This window comes from Gavialis gangeticus, unplaced genomic scaffold, assembly GCF_001723915.1.
Source record: "Gavialis gangeticus isolate Ggan-Ray unplaced genomic scaffold, GavGan_comp1, whole genome shotgun sequence".
NCBI classification, from domain to species: Eukaryota; Metazoa; Chordata; order Crocodylia; family Gavialidae; genus Gavialis; species Gavialis gangeticus.
The window spans coordinates 160,982,090-161,003,908 of record NW_017728992.1 but is presented as its reverse complement, the minus strand read 5'-3'; the positions used below and the strand labels follow the sequence as shown (position 1 = coordinate 161,003,908).

At 40.2% G+C, this 21,819-nt stretch overlaps 1 protein-coding gene across 4 annotated transcripts in view; it reads right to left on the bottom strand.

Annotated features, from left to right (window-relative positions):
* VPS13B (vacuolar protein sorting 13 homolog B) overlaps positions 1-21,819 on the bottom strand; it is a 1,046,600-nt gene that overhangs the window by 72,229 nt on the left and 952,552 nt on the right. For all 4 annotated transcript variants that reach the window (XM_019527996.1, XM_019527995.1, XM_019527993.1 and 1 more), the window contains 2 exons: positions 7,566-7,747; positions 5,153-5,502 (listed from right to left, as the gene is read on the bottom strand). In XM_019527996.1, coding sequence (XP_019383541.1) covers positions 5,153-5,502; positions 7,566-7,747 — 532 coding nt within the window. The remainder of the gene's footprint in view (positions 1-5,152; positions 5,503-7,565; positions 7,748-21,819) is intronic.

Genomic DNA, 21,819 nt, shown 5'->3' with positions numbered 1-21,819 from the left:
CTTGACTCTTATCCTGAAGCCCAAGGTCTGAATTGGATCTACATTTTTAATTCAACTGAAATAAAGTGACGCTTATTAAGCATCCCTTTTAGCCTTTCATACATTAAGTCAGGGGCCAGCAATTTTTACAAGCTGTGTGCCAGAACAACCCAGGCCAGTGTGGGCTGGGTGGCTTTGGTGGCATGTCAGTAGTGAGGGGGGTTTGCCTGCTCCTGTGCCAGGGACAAGCAGTTGCAAGCTGCACCCATTTCATCACTGCTTCTTCCCACCCCTAGGTCTCCAGCCCCCAGGGCAAGAGCACAGCTTCCAGCCAGAGGAGACAGCCAGAGGGGAGCTGTGTCTGCACTGCTGACACTTCTCCCCACCCTCCACTTCCTGGTTGCAGCACAGACATTGTGTCCAGCTGGTGAGGCATCAAGCTTGAGCAGGGAATCAAGAAACTGCTGCTACTTCTTCCTGCCTTCTCCCTTTCCCTTCTCACCCCCCACAGCTTCCTGGCTGCAATGTGGGCACAGCTGGAAGTTGCCCTGCCCCAGCTCAGTTCCCACTGGCTGGAAGTTGCAGCAGTGCTGTAGCTGGAGAGCTCAGGGCAGGAAGAAACAGCAGCAATGTGGGTGCAGCTTCCAGTTGCCTAGCTCCAGCGTAGCTTCTTCATGCCCAGCAGCTCGTTCCTCCTACATCTATATTCACAAGCTTCCTGAGTTCTTGGACAACAGCTTGGAATCAATAAAGAGCAAGGAAGAGACAGTATGTGTGATCAGAGAGTTCCCCATGAAATACTACTGGTACCTGCTACAGTCACATTATTATGAGAAACACTGTGGGCCAGATGTTCAAAGTTAGGTATGTGCCTAATTTACACTCACAGTTATGCCCAATTATGCTCCTGAATGTGGGTTCATGGCTTTCACTGAATTTCAGTGGGAATTCAGTAGGAACTAGGGGTGCTGAATTTGGTCCCTACTGTGACTAAAATAATGTAACTGAATATGAAAATGACTAGTTAGGTGCACTTGTATACAAAATTATCCAGCCCCTGAGAACAAATCATGTGTGTAACTAGGCTCCTAACACTCCATATCTGGCCCTCTGCTTCTTGCGAATTTCTCTGAATTATGCCGCACATCTTTCATGAAAATAAACAGAGCTTAATCAATAATGTAGTCAAAGTCCCACTTTTTGGAAGCAGTGAAACTCGCTACAGAGCCTTTGTATACATTGTATTCAGTAGCGGATTTGGGTAGGCTGACATTTGCAGTGCCACTTCAGAGTGCACAGTTTATTTTGGCATTCTCTAATGGTGGATCTATGACTTCTTATTGTCAAGCTGCCATACCCACATACCCATATATCTACCACAAACATATATTTTCTTGTTACAGCTTTACAAAATGCTCTTCTTTAAAGGGCAGATTTAAAATCCAACCAACTCAGTATGTTGTTATAGTTAAATCTGGATAAGACCTTAGGGAATTTTATAAAACTTTTTTTCCCCTCAGGAAACATCCACTAGATTTTTCTGGTTAAATATGTAACCAGAAGACTAAAACAACAGCAACATAAGACATTTCAACTACAGTCTTCTTAATGGAGTGTTAAAATAGAGCTTAATTACCACAGAAAGTAACTTCATGTATTTTCTAAAGTGCAAAAAGATTACCTATAGCTTGAACTCCATTTAGATATCAAATGCTGGCAGTGGTTACAAGTCTTCAATGCTAGAATTGCTACCAGCATCTACTGGTTTTAACAGCAGTGCTTTTCAGGAATTTGATACAACGGGCATTGCAAGTGTTGTGCTAAACTGGATTCTGTTGGCATAACTTGGGACACAGCATGCCAAGCAACAGCAAATGTACCTGAAGGGGAACTGCAGTGGCACAAAGCCCACGATACATGTTGGGAGTGTTACGGTGGCTACAGAGGCACCAGTGCCGAATAATGCCAGGCAGGGGTGGGTATGCTAAAGTTGGCTGGCAATGTGGTAATTCATCTACTTATTCATGTACTGATGGGATTGCTCCATATCCTATGCTGTAAATGAAAGGTGCTTTCCTTTAATAGGACTTGGACTGTGTTTCTCTAATGTAAGTCCCTTGGAGTCTCAATAACTCCTGCACCAGCATAGATTTATTTAGCCCTGAAACTCCTGCTAAAGTATGACACTAGACATGAGTGATATCAGACAACTAATCAGACCAACCAATAAAATATCTACTGGTATAGAGTCAGGTCAGTTTTGGAGAATAACTTCCACCTTTTCTAGAACATTCCTGGACCTTTATTTTCCCTCTCGGAGGCCTGGAACGCCTGCATATTCACTAGACTTTCCAATATTTTGTGAACCCTCTTCAGGGGAAAAAATGATGTACCATAGGTGTCCAAGCTTTCCCTTGCTCCAGAGGGATCATTCTCATTACCTAGAAGATCTTTCAGCTAACAGCTATTTCAAAGCATTCCCTGGTCTGGAAACAAATCACAGAGGTGTAGGCCTGGTCACGTCTATTATCTTTGTGCTTTGCAAGCCACTGTTCAATTGCGGAAAAATTGTGCAAATATTACTTTGTGTGGGTGTCTGAAGGAAAGACCTTCACTAAGTTCACACATCCTTTCCCAAATGTTCCTCCAAGACACAGCAACACATCTTCATCACTGTTACAATGAAGCTTAAGCCTAGGCTTACTACATGCACTGAAGTTATCATCTGGGAATTTAAATGGTAGCTACACACAGCTTTCCCCTTCCAGTGCTTGTGGTAGAGAGATAGGGTAACTGCTGTGATCAACCTCACTGGAGACCTTTAGCTTGAGACCATTTCTTAATTAATAGAGGTCAATCTGCTAGTAACAAAGTACCACCTGGTCCTTGAGAGGAAAAAAGCTGTACTAGTTCCTGCATGGTTAAAAGGGGAGTTTTAATACAATATGAGGGCTTTAGGAAAACATTTAAACAGAATGACCACAACAGAGCTGTTTGCATTTTTCGAAGAGTGTTCACTTAGTACTTGTATTTGAGGAGCTGTTCTCTCTGCTGACCCTTTGTCTAAGGAATTCACGAAACGCTGATGTTTTGAAACAACTTGGAAAGGTTTAAATGCTCAAATCCAGGGAAAAATATCCATTCTCTGTTTCACCATACGCTCTATATGATATCACTTAACAATAGCTTCTTAAGTTTCCCTATACAGTAATTTGATAATTAAAACCATTTTTACTTTTAGCTTTGCATTCAGATGTGCATTAGACTATTACTGCTTGTATTTAAACATGCATTTCATGTTATAAAAAGATTACACAGTGAAGCACAACATCAATAAGGGGCACTGTTTAAAAAAAGTGCTAATCCTCTCAGGTTTTTAGCATGTGACCTAGACGTGGAAAGCAAATTGTGTGCTTGGTGTTTTTTAGGCCTAATCTACTTTAAAAACTTTCATTATCATTAGAAAGAAGTCAATCCATATCTAGCAAACACAGACACTGGCAGAGGGTTCTGTTAATATTGAACTCTTGACCCAAAGGTGCAAGGCCAAATTGCTTCATGCTTCATCTGTCTGCCCAGTGAGTACAAAATTACTTGTCTCGGATATTAATCCAGAAAAAAAATATGTGGAGAATTCAAATAACTTTTCCTGCTTATTAAATTCATGTTTCTGGTTGGCAGCATTTACACTGTGCTCCATGTGAACACCACACATCAAACAATATGTATCACTGGGATATTCATTTCTCCCCCTTGTGGAGGTAAAACCACATACATAACATCTTGGTAACAATTAATTTAATAAGCAGTTCTGAACCCACTTCTGTGTCAAATGTCCTCTAATTTCAAAGTAGTGCAAGTTTTTAATCTAGAATACTCTGGGCTAGATACCCACCACATCAGAACATGGTGGCAAGTACCCTTGACATGAGAGGAAACGAGAAAATTACAGCAACAATTACAGAAGTATATCCTCCTGTGGCTCATGTTAACATTGCCAAATCCATGTATAAATCAGAACCAACTATTCATAGAATGTACCTGTCAGCAATATACTACGCGACATATGGCTCTACTTAATCAAATATACAATTCCATTTTTTCAACTCAGAATATTCCTTCAAGGCACTGTGTAGTCAGTCAGTCATTCACACTCTGATGTGGTTTAAAACATTTAAATATTTATGCACCATATTTTATTTATATGTATAACTATGTCTGAGAGACTTTTTTATCCTAAGAGGAAACTGACCTTTCTAAAGGCCATTTTGCAGTAGTTGCCACACATGTCTTTCGATGGTTCTAAGTCCAGAATATTCTGGGTTTAAACAAGCTATCAAACTCTCTTACATTTTCTGTGTTTGTTTTTTATTAAATGCATTGTTCAAAATATGACAAAAACAGAAATTGGAGCTACAAAGATTTTTGTTCACATTGATATTTGAGCCAGCTGTAAAGATTTAAATCACACTAGCTCTTGTTTTACGAATGGCCTTTGCAACAAGAAAACCATGGAATGCCCCTAAAAAAAGTTTGTTTTTTTTATATAAAACAGATGTTTCATCTTTTTTCTTGGCTTGTTATTGTAGTGCCATGATAGGTAATTAATTCCTAGGCTCCACATAGGTCTTCAGGCAGATAAAGAAAATGATTTGATTTTAGGTCTGTATTGGTGCAAGGGAATCACAGACCTTTGAGAAGTTATTGCAGAAGCTAGAGTCTCTGTGTTGGGCTTGGTCTTGACCATTCATATTGCATGTACACAATGCAGTATGAGACTAGTTCTGAATTTCAGTAAGGATAAAAGTAGTAGATGCTGGAAACAATACACTATACTACTCAAAAAGCTGTGGTCTTATGTATCACACATTGACTTTTATATTATTAAATATTTTATTTCAAAGATACCCTTGCAGTCAAATTCTGACTGCAATTATACCACTGTTTTATTTCATGGATGCCCCACAGTTAGCTTAGACTTACCCAAGTGTAACACATGTCCTCGTAATTTTCAATGTCTTTGGGTTGATATTCAATATCAAAAGGATTTATAATATAAAATAAATTTTTGCTAACTTGGCCTATTTTTTAACAGATTGTTAGTTTTCACTCTGATTTAAATTAATGAGAACAGCCAAAATGCAACGTCTTTCATGCCATTCTATTTGCATACCTGCTGCCACGCTTGAAGTGCTGTACTTAGAGAATGAACTGCATACTGCCCAAAGTTTATGAATATGGGGTCCACCATCACCAAGCAGTCCAGCAATTTTTCTGGTGTTCTGCTAGAAACAGCAATCTGCCCCCAGATTTTGAAAGGTTTCACGACACTCTGCAGAGTTACATTTCGGCACTCCAGAAGTTTACAGTCACCCTGAGTTGAGAACTGGATCTCCTGGAAGACTGATTCATCGCTCCACTGTCGAAGATAAGCATGTGGTTCTCTGAAGGAAATGATCATATATTCTAGTTCAGAGGGCACATTTCTGTCAGAGATAAATGGTTGAAGAAACGGTGGTGGTGCTGTGAAATAAGAGGACAAATATAACTATAATCCAATAGCAATACTACATGAAAGCTGCAGGAATATATATACTTTTCCATTGGAAAGAACTTTATACTTGAACAAAATGTGTAAAATACATGGGATACTAAAAGGCCTGAAACTTAAAGTTATTGGTGATAGTCCATAATGGATGCATCTACATGACACACTAACTGCACAGTAGCACATTACAGCGCCAACAGTGTACCATGCTACTGCACAGTATTATTAAGCTACTGCATGGTAGCATCACTAAAAAGGCATTCACTGGTGCTACTGCACAGCAATTCTGGTTACTGCACATTTATTTAGTACTTGATTATACAAGTAGTAAATAAATGCACAGTAACCACTTCACAATAGTCTCTTGTGTAGATGCACCCAGTATTTATTAAACAAAAACATAACTCTTAACTTGTGCGTGGCAGATAAAATGTACATAAAAATCCAGCACTGCATGGAATACAGTCAGCCAGACTGCTTTCTTGCATAGGACAGAATAAAGAATTGGGCCTTACACTGTAAGTCATTCAAAGTGGGGACCACAGTTCCATAACCTTGTGTGCATGTATGTGTGCAAGTGTGCACGCACTCATATTTATGGCAGCTTATTCATATCAGTAATGCTGACAATGTTGTACTTGTTGAACTGCAGTTCTGTGGACTAGAAAGCTTCATAATGAAAATTCTACCCTTGCTCTGATTAGCAGAGCATTCAAAACCACAAGCTTACCCTCCCTTTCATAAGCAACATAATGTAATCACTCAGAAACTTAAACCAAAACAAAGTCCAGAAACAAGATTGAGAAACACATATAATGGATTTCATGTTGTGCACTAAAGGCTCTATCCATCTTGTGGAGCGCTGAGCACTGTGGCCTGCATTTAGGAAAGCACATAAACACTTGTGCAATATTAAGCACTGGAGCAGCCCCACAGATGTTGTTATTTATGTTCCAGGACAACTCACGTGCTTAAAATTAGCATATATTCAAGAACTTTGCTGAATTGGAGCCAAAAATGTTGAGCATCTTCCAGGATTAAGTTCTTATCTTTCAAAAGCATAATGGATTCATTAAGTTTTCTGCTCCGTTTGGATAGTACCTAGCACAAGAGAACCCCAACACTTAGGGCCCGTAGGTGTGATAATAAAAATAACAGCATTAGCAGCATCAATTCAATTCTTGTTGAAAAGTGAAATAGCTGTATTTGATTTTAATTTAATTTTTGCTTTTTGCATTGTGTAATTTGACAGCTCCTGCATCTAGAACCAGAGTACAATTGCTAGAAACTTAAGTCCTGGTTAGGTCTTGCTGATGCAGAAGAAATTATTTACTACATTCTAAGCACTGAAATTATTTTACAAGATGCCAGTAAAACTGGATAAGTGGTATATTTTAAGGTTTGCAAGAAACAAAGAACTATTTATGAAGAAAGCTGTCCCACTCAAAGTTATCCAAGATATTTGCTCATCTTCCACAGAAAGCATTCCTGGCATTTGAAATCAGACAATAATCTAAAGATCTCTTGGAATATATTTGCTATTAATGCCATGACAGAGAGCACTGAATAAAAACATATGTAGTTCAAAAAGTAATCATAATTAGAATAATGTTTAAATCTGTAGTTCTCATAACTTTTTCAAGAGGTTGAAAAATCTATCATTTCAACAGTCCTGTAAACAGTGGAAAATTTAGAAGGTTGAACTGATGCTGTAAGATGGTTTGAAAATGAAGTGGCACCTGCTAGCACTAATCAGCGCTCAGAAATCTGGACTGCTTCTACAATTACTTATTCCCAAGTGAAGAAAGGAAGCTGACAAGCCAGCCACACTGCTTTTGGTATGCATGCTATCAATCCACAGAGCAGAAGTCATCAATTTGACACTGAAATCATTACTATTGGTCAGTCTTAGAAGTAGTTTATTTGAATGATAGCTGTTTGAACAAGGAAACTAATACTATAAAAGGCAAACTGATATGATTAAAACAAGTAAATCATAATTATATCATTTTATTATTATAAGTAATGAGGTACCTACCTGTGCCCAGTTGATCAAGATGATGGCAGAGATGGAGTTCCAAATGAGCAAACTGGATCAAAACACTAAGTGAAGGCACAAACCAAGGAGTAAAACAGGAGTCGACCCGGGTACAGGCTGCTAATGCTGTAGGAGTTACAAGCTGATCACATGCACTTTGTGAGCCAGATTCACTTTCTGAGCTGTAAGAAATAAATAATAAAGTACTACTTCAGTAATTTCTACCTTTTATCACTATAGCAGAATTTGACTGTTTGCTATTCTAGTTTTCTGACATGGCTAAAATCATTGTTTTAATTTATGGTTAATTTAAAGTTGGTGTATATATATTTTTTCAAGGAGAACTGGGCAGCAAGATTTCAGTCAAACAATTTTGATGTTACAATAGATCGAATTCATTTTACTCCATGAAACATGAATCACAAAAATAGGCAAATTATGCTTACAGAAATTAACAACAAAATATGACAGCTATGTTTAACTGCTTGTTAAACTACGTACCGCGTTAATTAAGTTGCCTTCATTTTTGTCCTTTTTCATTTTCAAGACATTACTTAAAAAAAAGCCTTTGACAAATCTCTGTACTATTATAAGTTCAGCACAGAGCCCTGTGACACCTACTATGACACAATAACTGTACCATTTAAAATGCCATCTCATTGGATTTTCTCTTGCTAGCAGCAATTCCTGACACCATGATTATTTCCAAGAATTGTCTTGCAGTCTCTTGAGAACAGCTAACACCACATCATGATCATTTAGGTTGCTAAGACACCATACAAGTATAAATAAACTTTCTAATTTAAGCCAAATCTATCATTAATACTACTTGTTCCTATTCTCTTAGCTATTTAGCACTTACAGTTTGGGGGTTAAAAATCCTAGGTTTTGTTGGAGACCAAAAGCTGAGTTTCTGTCCACACTTAAATACTGGTTTTGTTTTGAGTTTTAACTACACCTTCAATAATTCATGTTAGTCAGAATTTAGAAAATAATCAAGATATAAAAATTGTGACCAAAATCTGGACTGTAAATTCCAAAAATGTAACCAATATGTTGTGTATAGAGCCACACTTTCAAGCTTTCCAGGTATGAATCTGCAAAGCTGTGAATGTATGTGTGCCCAGAGGTTTCAGGTGCAGGCATCTGTGCTTATGCTTTAAATGCAAATATTTGTGTGCACACACAAGCTTAAATATCATCCCGTCTCGTAGCAAAGAACTACCATGACATTTTCTTAAGGAACTTAACGCCAACTATGGACTTGTGGACCTGATGAATTCTGGGATTCTTGAACATGTTAGATAAACATGCTTGTGCCACACATTTAATAAAGGTTTACTCAAGACATGTTAATTAGCAACAGAACAAGACAGAATATAACCCATAGGGAGGGCAAAGGAGGAGAGGAAGAGCTCCTATTTGATTTATGGTGGATTCCCTATGCTTTCTTTCCCTAATATTTAGGAAATGTTAAGTGTCACAGACACATTCACTATTGCAGTTGCCAGTGTTAAAAACACCGTCTTCAGTACAGCTGATTCCTATCATGCCAACTGGCATTTTTGGAAATAAATAACTCTTTAAGTGGTTTAGTGCAATGGAGTCAGGAGATCAAGGTTTTTTTTGGCTCTGTTACTTTCAATATATGCCTTAGTTTTCACCTGTGTAAAATGGGGACACCGATGCTTCTTTCTCAAGTGATGTAACATAAAAATGTAGAAAGCATTAGGCAAAAGCTAGTTACTACTACAGTAGACTAAAAGAGAGAAGTGAAGTGAAGGCTTAGGAGTCCATTCAGGTTAAATGCCCAAAGTTTAAATGCTGATCTGTAATTTCAGAAGAACTGGCAATATTGTAAGAATGTGGTGTCTTGTGATCTTTTGGCATATCTGGTTCTAGTTAAAGAGATGCATAAAAATAAAAAAAAAAGAAAGGAGAGAGAAAAGAATGAAAAAGTTCAGAACCTTAAAAATGATGTAATTTGAATATTTCTTAATTTATGACCCTCTCTGTATATATAAATTTAAATGGTACTACTACTGCTACTATAATAACCAAACCAACTCATTTATTTATGTTCTTGGTAACCACCAAGAGGCATTCTCTCCAAAGTAACTATCCATTGTGGTAAAAAGCAGAGCAATGTAGTCTGAAGCCTTTAAAGAGTGCCTCAAAGTTTCTCTGAAAGCAAACATTTTTCTTTTTAGGAAACCATCTTACTAATGACTCCAGGTTTTTCTTTCCTCATTTATTATTACAAGGGTATTTAAAAAAGAGCAAAATTCATATAACTCAGCTTCTTATTTATTATTTTATATGATGCCTACTGTTCTAGGGTCTTTGTTTGCCACCCCTGATCATAATAATAATTGCAAGGCAACATGACATGTTTGATGTAGGAGGACATGTGCTGGAAGCTTCACATCAGGGAAGTAATTTAAGTTATTTATCCATACTTTTCTCTGATCTCCTTGCCCTTCAAAGAATAGACCAGGTGGGGTAATAGTATGGAAGTCAAAATTTCAGGAGTAAAGCATTTTTAAAGGTTCCAATCATGTAGAATCATTTTAATATGAAAAAAGAACACCAGATCAGCAAATGAACAGAACAAACTGCTCAAACCAACACCACAACTTACAAAGTGATGGAATTCACTCTTACAAAGCTAGGGAAAAATACCATATTTACTTGAATTCAAGACACGGTTTCCCTAATCAGCATGGGTAAAAAAAAAAGCCTTATCTTATGTTTGAGTATTGGGCTAGGGCAGGTGGTGGCTCAGCATCTCCTGAGCCAGGATGGTGGTTTGGCAGGAGAAGGGGGGTCACAGGGTGAGCATGGGGGAGGCTAGGGGTGGGGTGGGAGAACAGGGGAGACTTGCATGTCCGGTTCAGGGGGAGCGCAGAGGAGACTGCACTGCCTGCAGATCTCCCTTGTCCCCAGCATGCCAAGTCTTAGATTTGAGTACTGGTCTGGCGTAGGCTACCACCAGTTCTCCCTGGCCAGACTGGGCTGAGGCCGAGCTGGGGCCACAACTGGTGCTGACTGACCCAGAGGCATAGGGGGCACAGGACAGGGGGCAGGCAGCAAGGGGAGCAGCTCAAGGGCAAGGAGGGAGGAAGCAAGGGCAGGCAGAGAGGACAAGTGCAGAGGGCCAAGGGGTGGGGGTCTGGCCTCCTGCAGCTGCTTTCCCAGCCACAGGAATGTGGGGAATGAATTTAAAATGACCTTCTACTAATTAGAACACATTTATAATTCCCGTGTATAGAATCTAATTACTGAGGGGTTGTCTTAAATTTGAAGTTGTCTTGGATTTGGGTAAATACAGTAGTACGCTAGAGCAGAAGAGTGAGTTTTTTTCTGTATGGCAGGATGAGCACAAAATGACTGTGTTTGCAGTGCCTGGGAACCCTCTGGAGGGACACACCTGGGTAAGTGGCAGGCTTGAGGGGCCTAATCCTGCCTGGGAATTCTTGGGGCATGCTAGACCAGGCCCATCGAGCCTGCAGAGCCCCTGCCTCAGGTGCCCATGCTCTCTCACCTTAAACAAAAAGATGTGGGCCACAATAAAGTGGCCCAGTCTATTACTACCTTTGGTTCAGCCACACATTTGAGCATTTGTGGCATGACAGAAGGCATGGGCATCTCTTTGCTTTCACTTTGTGATGTGATACAAATTTTTACAGCAGCATAAATGTGATGTCTGTTTCCACCCTAAGTCATTGAGCAGGGAGGCACTAACAGCTAGCCAATAGGAAATACCAGGTTCAAGGCTGTGTCTGAACTCCTCCACTAAGCTTAGATATCAGGCTCAGGGCTGCAAAGAAGCTGTTTCCATTCTGTCAGGCTGCAGACTGCTCATAGAGGAGACAACTATGTGAACCAAGATACCCTTACTTCCAGCAGCATGGAGTTCACTCTTAAACAACAATGGCAGGATGCCAGTGCCCACCTTTGGCCCAATAATTAGTGGGAAGAGCACTTGCCCAAGAAGTCAGGGATGTGGGTTCTAGGTGCACTCTAAGGGAATTCAAAACTACATCACCCACTTCCAAGAAGAGTGTCCTAACACTCTAGTTAGATAGGCAGGCATTCAAATGGTAAAATGGTAACCAAGCAAGAGGGAGGGAGTGAGTCTCTAGCCTCATGGATATAGCACTCTCTTGGGTTCCAGCCCCTGCTACCAGGATTATTTTGACCAATGGCTAATGTAAAATGCACGTGCAGTCTTGGCAGCATAAACAAGAACCTGGGACTCCTTGTTCCCAGGGACATAGGCAACTGGTAGGGGAGCCACAGGGGGGGCACATGACCCCCTGACAGGGCCATCCCCACTGTTGATGGCATCTGCGGGTGCTCGCCAGCTCCATCCGTGTCACCGCCAGCGTGTCTGTGGGTGCTTGCTAGCTCTGTCTCTGCCGCTGGCACCTGCGGGTGCTCCCCAGCTCCGTTCCCACCGCAGCCGCCAGCTTCTGCAGGTGCCCCCCCAGACTCAGGAGGCACCAGTCACCTATGACCAGGGATGTGCCCTCTTTACTGGGTCTCATTGTCACAGTGACTCTTGGTGGCTTTCTGGGCTTTTTATATATTTAATATGCAATAGTTTATGAGTAACATGTCCCAGGGGACTAAGTAGTGCAATAATGTCACTATGTACTAATAGTGGCACTAGGGGCCAAAAACCTGGGACTTTGTCTTCTCAGGTGGGTTGTATAAACCTTTGGCCACAGAGTCCCTAGTGCAAGTTATTCATCTGGCTCCATGAACATTGTACTCTTGGCTGCCTAGTGTCCTGCTTCAACAGAAAAGGGGTGAGGGATACAGCTGTATTTTGTATTGAGCTGCATGCATGTTCCCAGAATGCAAGAGTCATTAAGTGTACATTGACTTCACCTAAGGAATTGGGCAGAGCAAGAGAGGATAGGTGAGAAAGACAGGTCTAGTGATCGGTCTGGATTGCTTCTGAACAGGCCCCTAGCTTCAGGCTGCTGTGCTCAGGTTCTTTTCAGGTCAAAATGGAGGCACCTAATGAATCTAGGTGCTTAAGAGCTTTTTCAATTATTGAATATGGCCAATTTGGATCACTCTTTCTAGCTTATACCTGAATACTCCTTGAAGCCTGTTTAGGTGCCCAGGGGTTGATTTAGATATTACGCATAATACTATGAGTAGGAGGATCCATTAAACTCTTTTCGAGAAGTCATGTTCAGGATCACTGTTCCCACTGTTGTATAAAACAACAATGAAGCAAACACCATTAAAGAAAATCAGTATTTGCAGGCTGTGATGATGGGGATACTGCAATATCGCACTACCTAGGCCCCTGGCACATGTTACACTAAGAGTGTTTTGTTCCCAGCATGCAAGAGACATTAAGTCTCACCTAAGGAATTGGGCAGAGCAAGAGAGGATAGGTGAGAAAGACAGGTCTGGATTGCTTCTGAACAGGCCCCTAGCTTCAGGCTGCTGTGCTCAGGTTCTTTTCAGGTCAAAATGGAGGCACCTAATGAATCTAGGTGCTTAAGAGCTTTTTCAATTATTGAATATGGCCAATTTGGATCACTCTTTCTAGCTTATACCTGAATACTCCTTGAAGCCTGTTTAGGTGCCCAGGGGTTGATTTAGATATTACGCATAATACTATGAGTAGGAGGATCCATTAAACTCTTTTCGAGAAGTCATGTTCAGGATCACTGTTCCCACTGTTGTATAAAACAACAATGAAGCAAACACCATTAAAGAAAATCAGTATTTGCAGGCTGTGATGATGGGGATACTGCAATATCGCACTACCTAGGCCCCTGGCACATGTTACACTAAGAGTGTTTTGTTCCCAGCATGCAAGAGACATTAAGTCTCACCTAAGGAATTGGGCAGAGCAAGAGAGGATAGGTGAGAAAGACAGGTCTGGATTGCTTCTGAACAGGCCCCTAGCTTCAGGCTGCTGTGCTCAGGTTCTTTTCAGGTCAAAATGGAGGCACCTAATGAATCTAGGTGCTTAAGAGTTTTTTCAGTTATTGAATATGGCCAATTTGGATCACTCTTTCTAGCTTATACCTGAAAACTCCTTCAAAGCGTATCTAAGCATAACGTCTGCACGTACCCTTTATGAACAGAACTCAAAGGGACCCTACGCCATTCAGTCTAGAACTCTGCCTTCTTAGAAAAACATTTAACTAAATATTCCTAAAATTTACCAATTCTTAACTTCACCCATAAGTACAAGGCACAAAACTAGAAATATCAGCAACACTCAGTCACAGATAAAAGCACAGGAAACAAGGTTAGTGACAATGTACCAGGAAAGTAATCATTTAATATAGGCTCAGCTAATCTTAAGGAGAGGGCAATGCCCCATGCCACAGAGGAAGACAATCCTTGTCAATCTGAATATGGGGAAAATGACTTCCTAACCCCAAATTTGAGGATTTAGCAAGACCCTGAGTGAAAGAGCAACTCCATTTAGGCAAGAATCTCTGAGTTTTACAAGTACCATAAAGAGCATCATGAACACCCCAACTGAAAATCCTTAAGCCTTAGCTGTGGGTAGTGGTCAATGTCCAATGCCTTGTTGTTTCCCCTTCTCCCTTCCACCACTCCATGCCATGGTATTCATAAGAGGAAAACAATTCTTTCTGCAGGAGATCAGCAAAAGCCCTGAAATATCAGATTACCAGAGACCTACTACACTGTAAGAAAATTACCTCTACACCCCAAAATGGAGATTGCAAATACTTAATTACTGATTAAGTAATTAGATACTCTATTCTATCAACTCTATTCTATCAAATTTTCCCTTCCATAAACTTGTCAGCTTGATTCTAACACAATTCAGGCTCATTAATCCAATACTTTTCTTGCAAGACCATTCCAAAAATTCACTCTTCTAATGGTTAAATTTTTTTTTATATTTTCCAATCTAAATTTGTTCATAACCTATTTATTTGATTTTTATGACACACTTGATTTTTAGCCTAAAAAGCTCTTCTCTGTCCGTAATCTTAACCCCACTAATATATTTATAAAAAAATAATCATACCTGTGTAGCAAACTTGTTAAGCCAAACAAGTCAAAATTCTCTGTCTGACCTTCAAGACTCCCATACTTTTCTTGTACCTTGTGTGGAGCACAGATATCAACTGCATGTAATAAGAATTTGAGACCTGCATTTTGTATCCTTCATGCTATTTTCTACTACATCAGATACAATTAGATAATAAAACAGTTATCTGATAACTCAAAAACATTCATTTATTCAATAGAGTCCAGATAAAGTATTAAGAATAAGGAAAGAGATAAATAATCCTCTGATTGTGAAATCATTAAAATTTGGTCATTAAATAATTGTGGTGTTGCAAAAATATAAATCATAGGTCACATTTTCCAACATGCTCCAGGAATATGAAGATAGCAGAAACTGACTGCAAGTTATTAATTGAGGTAAAAGGCACAGTGAACTCCTATGCTTCGGAGCAGGCATGATGCACCAGGTGGGTGTGTTAAAAAGTGAAGAATGGAAGTAGAAAGAATATCAGTATAAGGAAAACTGATTCTGATATTACTGAATGAACCTTTCACCCTTTGTCTCCAAATCCCAAGACTACCAGAATTCTGAAAGTTGATCATTTAAAAAAATATGCTGTTACAATATATTCAAATATGATAATTTCATATCATACAAATTCAGAGCTGCTCTGGCTAAACACATGGCAAAATGGAATGACCTGTATTATTCCTGCTGTTTCAACAGTTTAATTCTTTAAAGCAAAAAGGTTGTGACAAACCATGACACGAGAAAATATCCACTCAGAAAAGGAAAAGACCCCTTAACTCATTTAAATTATGACTCAAAATACTGGGTCATACTAGTCCAGGATTATTAAAGGTTTTAACCTGGGTCATTACAGATCAAAATCCACTGAATCTAACTACTCTGAATGAAAACCAAAACCTTTAGCTAGAAACATGATCATAATTTTCCACAAGAATACTTAAAAAAGTAAACATTTAAGCATTATTAAAATATGCTTGTATTTCTTTATGGTATCTTAGATTTGAAGATGTTTCTGCTAAGGTATTTTTGATGTTCTGTGAATATAAATATACTATATTAATAGTTACAGAAGTACTTATTATTTAGAGCATAAAATATGTGCAACTACATAAGAAACAAAAACACGACTGGAATGATTAGAAATTGATGGAGCCTCTACCCTCAGGTTTCTCTTCTTTGCTTCGTTTCCGAATGTTACTTTGATGAAATGATCATTAAACTTTTCTGCACATACCATATGAAGGGTAAAATAATTCCGCTTCTGACCCCTCTTATTTTGGGGCTGCCTCTAAGGTACCATTGTCCACTATGCCACACCAGACTGTATGATTTCTGGTGAGCCTTTTTTACTGAAGACTTTATGGGCCACAAAAATCATTTCATTCAGGATTCTAGACCATATCTGAACACCAAAGGACTTTACAAGTTCAATGAGTATTATTCATATGCTAGGCTAGCTTGCCCCATTTCCTGTATTTTGAATCACTTTAATCAAGCTTGTGACTCGCATGCATATTGGACAATAATACCTTGGGCTATCGCTACAGTCCATCATGACCAACATCACTGCAGCCCATCATCTACTACTTGGTATGTCAGCTGAATCCATACCTTTCCACTAACTCTGGAGTTCTCCTGTCACCAAGTAATATGAGCCATATAAGTTTCATATTTTATTATTGATGTTAGGAATCAGTAATAAAGTTCTTAAAACACAAGGGACTAGCCATCAAGTACTAGTTATTAGCATATCAGAGAGGTTACAACAAAAACCTGCTGAGCTTAAAAAAAGGTATTGTTACTGAGCACCAGCTGTCTGCACATGGCAGCAATGTGGGGGTCTGACCCATAATATAAGATCAAACAAAGGAAATAAACTCCAATCAGATTAAGGATTGCTTAAGGCCTTCTATTATTTATACTTTAACATTAATAGGAATTTTAAAAATTAACTAATCAATCATATATTTCCCCAGGACTTTAAAAATGTCAAGTTGTCATAGATCCACAAGGCAAGGTAGCTTAGAACCTTCACCCAGGCAGAGTAGCCATTTTTCCCCTCTTTTTTTGCAAATGAAACCCCCTCTGCCTAGAGCCCTTTGCTCCAGACCTGGGCCCTGGATTTCTGCACTATTGTATCTCATCTTGGATTTTTCACTAAACCCAAAAAAACTTGAACTTGTATTAGATATTTTTAGCACTTTGGGAACTGTGCAGCCAGTGGATATTAGCAGTGATAGAACAGCCTTTTCCAAAACAAAGCCTCTTTCATTATTCCAGTAGTCAGTAGCATGCCCAAGGCAGGGCGATCAGGGCAGCAGCTGTGGGTGATGATTTTGGGGAGTGGGGACATACAAATAACAGCTGCTGTTGGCTAGGTGCATTGCCAACCCTGGCACCCAGGAGTTGCTGCTGCCCAGGTCCCAAGCTGCCTGGTTCCATCTCTGCCACCATCATTCAACATTCAGAAGATCATTAGATCAGAGTGGAAAAAACAAAGCTTGTATGTATGTCTGTGCTGGTAGCAATATATTCTTCTCTGGTCCAGGGATTTAATGAAAGACAGAACCACAGGTTCAGCAATGCCTACTGTTACCAACTTATTTCTTCTCCCTCCTTCCTAATGAGTTCCACAATATCTGCAGTTCCATAATATCTGCAGTCACCTTCTGAAAGGGTTCCTATTTCTGGTGAGAGCTGCAATTTTTTCAATATTTGTGAACTGCTTCAAAATCTCCAAGCAAGCACAATTCAGAAATAATCATTGATTCATGCATCAGATCCTGTTATGTTTTGAGAAAGGGACATTGTGTACCAGGCACAATAGGTTCACGTGGTATCTCTGGAGAACAACCATCTGCCTTCTGATCCCCTAGGTTCAATTCTCTAAGGATCCCACTATAAAGGGCTCCCGTCTCCCATGTGTATATTTCTCTGTAGCTGATCTTAAGTGGGTTTGCAGTGTTGAGCTGGCTACAGAGCTCAATTTTCCTAAAAAGAGAACAGCCTGAAGTCCTGTTCAAAATTCTGCCAGAGACAGATATTGTTCCTCATCTGAACAATATGAAATTGGAGTTGCAATATGTCTCCACTATGTCTCAGTTTCCCCACTTCTGGATAGCATCTGAGGGAAGCCAGAGGCAGTATTTTGCTAGGCTCATGCTTGTTGGACTGCTACCCTGCGTCAGGACTAGGAGGAAGGGGGTACTCTTTGACTCCAGGTAAGGACCTATGTGCCAAATCATTTCCCATCACCATCTCCATCCATCTTATTGATTATACACCTTAACCTTTCTGTGACTTCCTTAGGGTATTTATCAAGTATATCTTTGTTACAGACCTTGGATCCAAACATCCTCCTCCATGGCAAGTACTCATAAGGTACAAACTTATTCAGATCAACTATATCAAGGCAGTCAGAGTTACTTACCACTCATATCCCACTATCCCTACACCTACCTTCCAACTGCATCATCTCTAGTGGCAAGCCTTTTTCTTTCCTCTCCACATTTGTTTTGACCTATTTGATGGGCTTGAAGCCTGAGCTCAGCAGAGTGCATGTTGTGTCTCTTAGCTTAGCTATCTGAAAGGCCCCCTTCCTTCTGGCATCTGTTATACTTTTCACATCAAGCACTTCCATCAACTATTTATTCCCTCCATTTGGCTTTCCACTAAGACCAGGTAGAGATGTTCATTTTCTACCTGGAGAATCACCATTCTCACAGTAAAAATCAAAACTGTATAGATGTTCAGGCTTGTTCTCCAAGAGCAAAAATGGCCACTCCAGAAGAAAAATAACCTGGTAAAAAACAGGGTTAAATCACTTCTGGGAGAGTTTCCCTTGGGAGACTGAAAGTTTATACAGTTTCCCTCATCTTAACTCTGCCTGGGGCCAGGCTCCTCCTGGGGAAAAGCTCCCTGTCTTTCTAAGACGCGTCACTCTGGTCTTGAGAAGGTGTTCGGGAACAGCTGCTCCACCTGTCCCACAGATTGAGACGTGAAGGAAGCAGCAGCCAGGAAGGTGCATACCAGGGGGAAAATGTCCCCCTCCTGCCAATCAGTTAACTGGCAGGATGTGGGGAAGGGAAGCGGGGGCATTCTCCCAGGGCAGGGACCTTCCTGGATTTCTATTGCAGCTACCGCTGTCAATGGCCACTTGACAACCTATCCCCTTCCCAGACAGAGGAGAAAGCAGGTTGTCAATTAATGGGCTCTCCTAAGGATGAAGCTGTTCCAGGGGATAGTCTTCTAGCACCCCCTGATTTGAGAGCTTACTTGTGCAGCTCTCTAGCCACGGGGATGGAGAAACATATGTCCAGCTCCTGAGCTATTTTTCTACCAGACAAAATGTATTCTTGTAGAAATGAATATCTGTATGAAGGAAAAGTAACCATTTATAGGCCCTGAACAAACACCCAGGGAACTAAGTATCAGGCAGCTGCCCACTTATATTTACAGACATAGTACATTTGGTCTCTGGGATCCTGAGTTAAATATCATTTCTAGTTTAGGTTTTTCATAATCCTACCTCTAGGGAATCCTTATGTGACTTTCTCTACTTGACTGTTTTGCCTTGACTTTAGTCAGTCACTTTTCTCCTCAGAACTGAGCTGTTCTCTCTAAATTCATCTACCCCTGATAAGGTGTCCCATGTAAATTCTTAGGTTTCTAGTCTTCTATCCATATTTTAAGTGCACACCTCATGAAAGTATTCTAAATCTACTAGGACATAAAAAATACTCAGGGGATTGCCTTCCATATATCTGCCCTCTTTTGCAACCTTCATGTACATGACCCCCCCAATTCTTTTGCATGCTCCAAGGCTTTTTCCTGTAAACTTTGGATGTCGGTTCAAATGTTACTAAGGCAGTAACATGTTTCTTAATTGTCTATAATTCCTTAAATCAGTTTCATCCATTTCATTATATGCCTCTATAGCTTCAGGCTGGTTAAGGGAATGAATCAGTGGAGGGGCCTGATTGAGATCACAAGCTCTCTCAAAAGTTATGAGGTGAGCTAGGGCATCAATATCCTCTTCTACTAATTAACCTCCTCATTTTTTGTCCACATATTGTGCGACTCTCCTTGCTTACTGATCTTTAGGGCTTCTTGCTCCACAGCTTCTTGATTTCCAGCTAATGCACTCTTTTGCCCTGATCAGGCAGCTCCAGCTTATGTTCTTTCACTTGAATTCTTTGTGCTTTCAGCAGCAGTGGCTGGCATCTATTTCTTGAGCTGGTCTCTGGACCACTGTCTTCTACTGCTCTCGCTGCACAGGACTCTGCAGTGGTGCTTCTTGGCCTTTCCTGGAACTTCTGCATTATCTAGAACTCCTTCTTCCCTGACTAATACCAGCAAACTTAACTGCTCACCAGCAACCGTATGTAAGTCAGGACCCTGCCTCTTGACTTAATCATACTTAAGGGGCGATCATTTGTCTTTTAAAAGTTTAGTCCCCCACCCCAGCATAGGCTTATAATTGGTCTCTTAGGGAATTGATACTAAGCCATTCTCCTTGTCCATCTTTGCCTCCTTTTCCTAAAAAACACATAGATCAATTTCCCCTTGGTGTTTCCTCAGACTAAATGGTCACTTTTTGCAAAATAATGCTACTGTAGACAGTATCCCAGCCTTGCCACCAGCTACTATGGCTCTATCGCTTTTTTGCTCAGCTCTAGGTCTCTACTTTCTAAGGGGGAGACTTGTGGCTCCACTGCTCCAAATCTGGACCTAGGCTTCAGGCACCACTCTTTCCTCCCTGAGTTTCTTTCCTCAAGTCCAAAAGACTCTGATCTCTTGTGTAGGTTTTTGGCTCTTTGGAGTGGATGACTGCAGCAATCTAAGAGTCTTTTCAAAACAAGACTGCTTTTATCACTCAGCCAGAAAATGGTGTTTTAGGGTCCCTGGGTTAGCATAAAGAGCAAGGTTTATACACATCCAATATCAACCTGTCTGACCCTAAGCATCCAGGATTCGATCTCGTTTCCTTATTACCTTCCTGACATCTTAGTTCTTTGTTTTCATAAGTTTTTTCTCTCTCAGCTGACAGCTTTTAAAGTTAATTTCATTGCTGTATCACTGAGGTAACTCTATTCGTACTTTACAATACAGAGTGGGTGAACTGAGTCATATAGGCCCTTTATAAAAATAAAACACAAATTCCTCACATCCTATATAATGGCCATGTAAATACTAAGCAATTATAGTCACATAAATGTAATTTTTGGTATTTATTTTCTTTTTCCTATTTCCTTTTTGATCATACAGGTTAGAGTAGAATAAACAGACATGCAGGAATACGTCCTCTCAGTTTTTGCCCCCATCAGTTCTGATGTTTAATAGAGAAGGTTGCTATAGCACTTTCAAATATTATTTAGTCTAAATGTAGCTCTAAGACAGGGGTAGGCAATTATTTTGGGCGGAGGGCCGCTTACTGAGTTTTGGCAAGCCATCGAGGGCCGCATGATAGGCAGCCAGGGGCAGATAAATATTAATTGTCTACATTTTTTAGTGGCCCCACAGGCTGGACAGAATGGCCTGGCGAGCCGTATCTGACCCGCGGGCTGCATTTTGCCCACCCAGCTCTAAGAGAATGTTGTAAACAGGTATACCATGTGCACTACCTCTAAAAATGGATGTAATGTAACTACTTCAGGGTGATATGTAGTGCACCCCAATAAGCTTGCTTTGCCCCATTTTTGGAAACTATGTGCATGGAGTGTGTGCCTTGCTCTCCCTGGTACAGTAAAAGACTGTATCAGAAGACATCCTCTATTCCAGTTATTCATTTTGTATCACACTTTTTCTCCATATTGCCTCAGCTAAACCTTGAGAATCTAAACTGGTTTCATTTACACTGTCTTTTGTAGAGTCTCAAGCATGGCTCCTGAGTCTAGTTCTCCTAGTGTGACAGGACCTTGCGTTAAACTTGAAGTTATTGTGCTATTCTATAAGGAGGCTCATTTTATTTATTGTATGCACATAAATTTATGGAAAGTGGCTGGTAAATGAAGTTTCATTTCACTATATCACTTAAGTTTTCTACAGGTCTGTTTATTTAATACAGTGGCTCTCAAGCCCTGTCATATTGTGACCCTATGTTACAGCATTAAAGTTTTTGGTTTGCTGTCCAAAGGTAGCTAAGCTATAAAAGAAAGGGAAAGTGTTCATCATTCCACATTGGGACTATTTGAGACC